Source organism: Schistocerca cancellata, chromosome 11, assembly GCF_023864275.1.
Source record: "Schistocerca cancellata isolate TAMUIC-IGC-003103 chromosome 11, iqSchCanc2.1, whole genome shotgun sequence".
Classification (NCBI taxonomy): domain Eukaryota; kingdom Metazoa; phylum Arthropoda; class Insecta; order Orthoptera; family Acrididae; genus Schistocerca; species Schistocerca cancellata.
In genome coordinates, this window is record NC_064636.1 from 48828658 (window position 1) to 48835951 (window position 7294).

The 7294-nt window shown below is 57.6% G+C and overlaps 1 protein-coding gene across 1 annotated transcript; it reads left to right on the plus strand.

Moving 5' to 3' along the window:
- Window positions 1–3980: 3980 nt before the first annotated feature.
- On the plus strand, window positions 3981–6179 carry LOC126108177 (uncharacterized). Its single transcript, XM_049913418.1, has 2 exons — window positions 3981–5444; window positions 5589–6179. The coding sequence occupies exons 1-2, from the start codon at window positions 3981–3983 to the stop codon at window positions 6177–6179; spliced, it is 2055 nt and encodes a 684-aa protein (XP_049769375.1).
- The last annotated feature ends 1115 nt before the right edge of the window (window positions 6180–7294 follow it).

The window sequence follows — 7294 nt, forward strand, 5'->3', positions numbered from 1 at the left end:
CTCCGTGCGAAGGCAGCACTCCGTGCGGAGGCAGCACTCCGTGCGAAGGCAGCACTCCGTGCGAGGGCAGCACTCCTTGCGAAGGCAGCACTCCTTGCGAAGGTAGCACTCTGTGCGAAGGCAGCACTCCGTGCGAAGACAGCACTATGTGCAAAGGCTGCACTTCGTGCGAAGGCAGCACTCCTTGCAAAGGCAGCACTCCCTGCGAAGGCAGACCTACATGCGTAGGCACCACCCCTTGCGAAGGCTGCACTCCCTGCGAAGGCAGCACTCCCTGCGATGGCAGCACTCCGTGCGAAGGCAGCACGCAGTGCGAAGGCAGCACTCTGTGGAAGGCAGCACTCCGTGCGAGGGCAGCACTCCGTGCGAAGGCAGCACTCCCTGCGAACGCAGCACTCCCTGCGAACGCAGCATACCTTGCGAACGCAGCACTCCTTGCGAAGGCAGCACTCCTTGCGAAGGCAGCACTCCTTGCAAAGGCAGCACTCCCTGCTAAGGCAGGACTCCTTGCGAGAGCACCACTCCTTGCGAGAGCACCACTCCTTGCGAAGGCTGCACTCCCTGCGAAGGCAGCACTCCTTGCGAAGACAGCTTTCCTTGCGAAGACAGCACTCCTTGCAGAGGCAGCACTCCTTGCGAAGGCAACACTCCTTGCAAAGGCAGCAATCCTAGCAAAGGCAGCACTCCTTGCGAAGGCAGCACTCCTTGCGAAGGCAGCACTCCTTGCGAAGGCAGCACTCCTTGCGAAGGCAGCACTCCTTGCGAAGGCAGCACTCCTTGCGAAGGCAGCACTCCTTGCGAAGGCAGCACTCCTTGCGAAGGCAGCACTCCTTGCGAAGGCAGCACTCCCTGCGAAGGCAGCACTCTGTGCAAAGGCAGCACTCAGCGCGAAGGCAGCACACTCTGCGAAGGCAGCACTCCGTGGAAGGCAGCACTCTGTGCGAAGGCAGCACTCCGTGCGAAGGAAGCACTCCGTGCGAAGGCAGCACTCCGTGCGAAGGCAGCACTCCTTGCGAAGGCTAACCTCCTTGTGAAGGCAGCACTCCTTGCGAAGGCAGCACTCTGTGCGATGGCAGCACTCCGTGCCAAGACAGCACTATGTGCAAAGGCTGCACTTCGTGCGAAGGCAGCACTCCTTGCAAAGGCAGCACTCCGTGCGAAGGCAGACCTACATGCGTAGGCACCACCCCTTGCGAAGGCAGCACTCCCTGCGAAGGCAGCACTCCCTGCGATGGCAGCACTCCGTGCAAAGGCAGCACACTCTGCGAAGGCAGCACTCCGTGGATGGCAGCACTCCGTGCGAAGGCAGCACTCCGTGCAAAGGCAGCACTCCCTGCGAACTCAGCACTCCCTGCAAACGCAGCACTCCTTGCGAACGCAGCACTCCTTGCGAAGGCAGCACTCCTTGCGAAGGCAGCACTCCTTGCGAAGGCAGCACTCCTTGCGAAGGCAGCACTCCCTGCGAAGGCAGCACTCCCTGCGAAGGCAGCACTCCCTGCGAAGGCAGACTCCCTGCGAACGCAGCACCCTCTGCGAATGCAGCACTCCTTGCGAAGGCAGCACTCCTTGCGAAGGCAGCACTCCTTGCGAAGGCAGCACTCCGTTTAAAGGCACCACTCCTTGCGAAGGAAGTACTCCTTGAGAAGGAATCACTCCTTGCGAAGGCAGCACTGCTTGCGAAGGCAGCTCTCCTTGCGAAGGCAGCACTCTGTGCAAAGGCTGCACTCCGTGCAAAGGCAGCACTCCTTGCGAAGGGAGCACTCCTTGCGAAGGCTGCATTCCCTGTGACGGCAGCACTCCGTTTAAAGGCACCACTCCTTGCGAAGGTAGCACTCCTTGAGAAGGGATCACTCCTTGCGAGGGCAGCACTCCTTGCGAAGGCAGCACTCCTTGCGAAGGTAGCACTCCTTGCGAAGGCAGCACTCCGTGCCAAGGCAGCACTCCGTGCAAAGGCAGCACTCCGTGCAAAGGCAGCACTCCGTGCAAAGGCAGCACTCCGTGCAAAGGCAGCACTCCGTGCAAAGGCAGCACTCCGTGCAAAGGCAGCACTCCGTGCAAAGGCAGCACTCCGTGCAATGGCAGCACTCCGCGCAAAGGCAGCACTCCGTGCAAAGGCAGCACTATGTGCGAAGTCTGCATTCCGTGCAAAGGCAGCACTACGTGTGAAGGCTGCACACCATGCAAAGGCTGCACTATGTGCAAAGGCTGCACTCTGTGCGAAGGCAGCACTCTGTGCAAAGGCAGCACTCCTAGCGAAGGCAGCACTCCTTGCGAAGGCAGCACTCTGTGCAAAGGCAGCACACCTTGCGAGAGCAGCACTCTGTGCAAAGGCAGCACTCCTTGCGATGGCAGCACTCTGTGCAAAGGCAGCACTCCGTGCAAAGGCAGCACTTCTTGCGAAGGTAGCACTCCTTGCGAAGGCAGCACTCCTTGCGAAGGCAGCACTCCTTGCGTAGGCAGCACTCCTTGCGAAGGCAGCACTCCTTGCGAAGGCAGCACTCCTTGCGAAGGCAGCACTCCTTGCGAAGGCAGCACTCCTTGCGAAGGCAACACTCCTTGCGAAGGCAGCACTCCTTGCGAAGGCAGCACTCCTTGCGAACTCAGCACTCCTTGCGAAGGCAGCACTCCTTGCGAAGGCAGCACTCCTTGCAAAGGAGGCACTCTTTGCGAAGGCAGCGCTTCTTGCGAAAGCAGCACTCTGTGCAATGGCAGCACTACGTGCGAAGGCTGCACTCTGTGCGAAGGCAGCACTCCTTGCGAAGGCAGCAGTCCTTGCAAAGGCAGCACTCTCAGTGAAGGCAGCACTCTCTGTGAAGGCAGCACTCCCTGCGAAGGCAGCACTCCGGGCGAAGGCAGCACTACGTGCTAAGGCTGCACTCTGTGCTAAGGCAGCACTCCTTGCGGAGGCAGCACTCCCTGCGAATGCAGCACTCCCTGCTGCAGGCAGCACTCCCTGTAATGGTAGCACTCCGTGCAAAGACAGCACTCTGTCCGAAGGCTACACTCCCTGTGAACTCTGCACACCCTGCAAAGGCAGCACTCCCTGCGAAGGCAGCACTCTGTGCAAAGGCAGCACTCCATGGGAAGGCTGCACTCCATGCGAAGGAAGCACGCCGTGCCACGGCAACAATCCTTGCGAAGGCAGCACTACTTGCAAAGTCAGCAATTTCTGCAAAAGCAGCACTCCCTGCGAAGATAGCACTCCATGCGAAGGCAGCACTACGTGCGAAGGCTGCACTCTGTGCTAAGGCAGCACTCCATGTGAGGGCAGCACTCCTTGCGAAGGCAGCACTCCTTGCGAAGGCTGCACTCCTTGCGAAGGCTGCACTCCTTGCGAAGGCTGCACTCCCTGCGAAGGCAGCACTCCATTCGAAGGAAGCAATACGTGCGAAGGGTACACTCCGTGCGAAGGCAGCACTCCGTGCATAGGCAGCACTCTGTGCAAAGGCAGCACTCCGTGCAAAGGCAGCACTCCGTGCAAAGGCAGCACTCCTTGCGAGGGCAGCAGTCCTTCCGAAGGCAGCAATCCTTGCGAAGGCAGCACTCCCTGCGACAGCAGCACTCCTAGCGAATGCAGCACGCCTTGCAAAAGCAGCCCTCCTTGCGAAGGCAGCACTCCTTGCTAAGGCAGCACTCCCTGTGAAGGTAGCACTCCGTGCGAAGGCAGCACTCCTTGCGAAGGCAGCACTCCTTGCGAAGGCAGCACTCCTTGCAAAGGCAGCACTCCTTGCAAAGGCTGCACTCCTTGCAAAGGCAGCACTCTTTGCGAAGGCAGCACTCCTTCCAAAGGCAGCACTCCGTGCGAAGGCAGCACTCTTTGCGAAGGCAGCATTCTTGCGAAAGCAGCACTCCTTGCGAAAGCAGCACTCGGTGCGAAGGCAGCACTCCATGCAAAGGCAGCACTCTGTGCGAAGGTAGCACTCTGTGCAAAGGCTGCATTTCTTGCGAAGGCAGAACCCCGTGCAAAGGCAGCACCTCTTATGAAGGCAGCACTCCTTGCGAAGGCAGCAATCCTTGCGAAGGCAGCACTCCTTGCGAAAGCAGCACTCGGTGCGAAGGCAGCACTCCGTGCAAAGGCAACACTCCGTGCAAAGGCAGCACTCCTTGCGAAGGCAGCACTCCTTGCGAAGGCAGCACTCCTTGCGAAGGCAGCACTCCTTGCGAAGGCAGCACTCCTTGCGAAGGCAGCACTCCTTCCGAAGGCAGCACTCCTTCCGAAGGCAGCACTCCTTGCGAAGGCAGCACTCCTTGCGAAGGCTGCACTCCCTGCGAAGGCATCATTCCGTGCAAAGGCAGCACTCCTTGCGAAGGCAGCACCCCTTGGGAAGGCAGCACGTATTGTGAAGGCAGCTCTCTTAGCGAAGGCAGCACTCCTTGTGAAGGCAGCACTCCATGCGAAGGCAGCACTCCATTCGAAGGAAGCAATACGTGCGAAGGGTACACTCCGTGCGAAGGCAGCACTCCGTGCAAAGGCAGCACTCCGTGCAAAGGCAGCACTCTGTGCAAAGGCAGCACTCCGTGCAAAGGCAGCACTCCGTGCAATGGCAGCACTCCGTGCAAAGGCAGCACTCCGTGCAAAGGCAGCACTCCTTGCGAAGGCTGCAGTCCTTGCGAAGGCAGCAATCCTTGCGAAGGCAGCTCTCCCTGCGAAAGCAGCACTCCTAGCGAATGCAGCACGCCTTGCAAAAGCAGCCCTCCTTGCGAAGGCAGCACTCCTTGCTAAGGCAGCACTCCCTGTGAAGGTAGCACTCCGTGCGAAGGCAGCACTCCTTGCGAAGGCAGCACTCCTTGCGAAGGCAGCACTCCTTGCTAAGGCAGCACTCCTTGCAAAGGCAGCCGTCCTTGCGAAGGCAGCACTCCGTGCAAAGGCAGCACTCTATGCGAAGGTAGCACTTCGTGCAAATGCTGCATTCCTTGCGAAGGCAGCACCCCGTGCAAAGGCAGCACCTCTTATGAAGGCAGCACTCCTTGCGAAGGCAGCAATCCTTGCGAAGGCAGCACTCCTTGCGAAAGCAGCACTCGGTGCGAAGGCAGCACTCCGTGCAAAGGCAGCACTCTGTGCGAAGGTAGCACTCCGTGCAAAGGCTGCATTTCTTGCGAAGGCAGCACCCCGTGCAAAGGCAGCACCTCTTATGAAGGCAGCACTCCTTGCGAAGGCAGCAATCCTTGCGAAGGCAGCAATCCTTGCGAAAGCAGCACTCGGTGCGAAGGCAGCACTCCGTGCAAAGGCAGCACTCTGTGTGAAGGTAGCACTCCGTGCAAAGGCTGCATTTCTTGCGAAGGCAGCACCCCGTGCAAAGGCAGCACCTCTTATGAAGGCAGCACTCCTTGCGAAGGCAGCAATCCTTGCGAAGGCAGCACTCCTTGCGAAAGCAGCACTCGGTGCGAAGGCAGCACTCCGCGCAAAGGCAACACTCCGTGCAAAGGCAGCACTCCTTGCGAAGGTAGCACTCCTTGCGAAGGCAGCACTCCTTGCGAAGGCAGCACTCCTTGCGAAGGCAGCACTCTTTGCGAAGGCAGCGCTCCTTGCGAAGGCAGCACTCTGATCAAAGGCAGCACTACGTGCGAAGGCTGCACTCTGTGCGAAGGCAGCACTCCTTGCGAAGGCAGCAGTCCTTGCAAAGGCAGCACTCTCAGTGAAGGCAGCACTCTCTGTGAAGGCAGCACTCTCTGTGAAGGCAGCACTCTCTGTGAAGGCAGCACTCCCTGTGAAGGCATCACTCCCTGTGAAGGCAGCACTCCGGGCGAAGGCAGCACTACGTGCGAAGGCTGCACTCTGTGCTAAGGCAGCACTCCTTGCGAAGGCAGCACTCCCTGCGAATGCAGCACTCCCTGCTGCAGGCAGCGCTCCCTGTAAAGGTAGCACTCCGTGCAAAGACAGCACTCTGTCCGAAGGCTACACTCCCTGTGAACTCTGCACTCCCTCCAAAGTCAGCACTCCCTTCGAAGACAGCACTCTGTGCAAAGGCAGCACTCTGTGCAAAGGCAGCACTCCATGGGAAGGCTGCACTCCATGCGAAGGCAGCACGCCGTGCCACGGCAGCACACCTTTTGAAGACATCACACCTTTTGAAGACAGCACACCTTGTGAGGACAGCACATCTTGTGAAGACTGCAGTCCTTGCGAAGGCTGCACTCCTTGTGTAGGCTGCACGCACAGAGAAAACAGCCTAGTCTGAGTTCATAACTTCTAAGAAGTGACGAGATCTGTGTGGACATCATGATGTGTAAGGACTGCAAACCATGTCAATGCAGCAAGATAATTTACTCAGTTCACCTTGTGGGTATGTCATTCTTTATAAAAAAAATTAGAGAATGTGAGTTCATACATTTAAGAAAAAGACCCGTTGGTAGATGAACATACGTTCAGAGATCAGTGTTTCATGTGAGCAGAGCAGACAGCTCACCATGAATGGAAAGCACACCTATGGTAAAGCACATCTTGCAAAGTCGTGCTGCACACCTACCAGTGGCAGCACAAATTGTAAAGACAGTACAGATTGTGAGAGACTACACTGATTGAGGATGGGACATATTATCAGTATGCCGCACTATCCAATGACATAACATCAAGTGTGGGCACCACATCATTTGAGGTCAGCATCCCTACTGCGGACAGCACATTATGTGAGTACAGAACATCTCAGGATTGTAGAACCCCACGCTATGAGGGCAGCTTGCGCTGCAAGGTAAGGTCACCGTGCATGGGCTGTGAGTACAGCACACCTTGCGAGGTTAGCACACCTTGTGAGGATGGCACACCTTGCGAGGATGGGAGACCTTGTGAGGATGGCACTACTTGCGAGTACGGCACACCTTGCAAGGACAGCACACCTTGCAAGGAGGGCACACCTTGTGAGGATGATTGCACACCTTGCGAGGACAGCACACCTTGCAAGGATGGCACACCTTGCGAGAATGGCACATCATGTAAGGATGGCTCACCATGCGAGAATGGCACACTTTGCAAAGACGGCCCGCACACCCTGCAAGACAGCAAACCTCACGAACACCGCACATGTTGGGAGGACAGCACACCTGTGAAGGCAGCACACCCTGTGAAGACATGTTGCCCTGTGAAGACACCTTCAGAACACAAGACATTAATAAAATAGCACACCTGCAGAGGACATCAAGTGTTAAGAGGATGGCAGATATGCAGAGGACAGCTCACCTTAGGTTGTCAGCACTCCCTAAAGGGAGAGCACACGTTGGAATGAGAGCTCATTTTATAAGGAAGGCACACCTTAAGGGGACAGCATGCCTTGTAATGTTAGTACACTGTGTGGGGATA

What these genes read in the sequence shown, in the direction of transcription:
- LOC126108177 (XM_049913418.1), top strand. Translation starts at nt 3,981, where the DNA reads ATGAAGGCAGCACTCCTTGCGAAGGCAGCAATCCTTGCGAAGGCAGCA. An exon ending in AGGCAGCACTCCTTGCGAAG is followed by an intron (nt 5,445 to 5,588) that starts GTAGCACTCCTT and finishes CTCTGTGCGAAG; the next exon opens with GCAGCACTCCTTGCGAAGGC.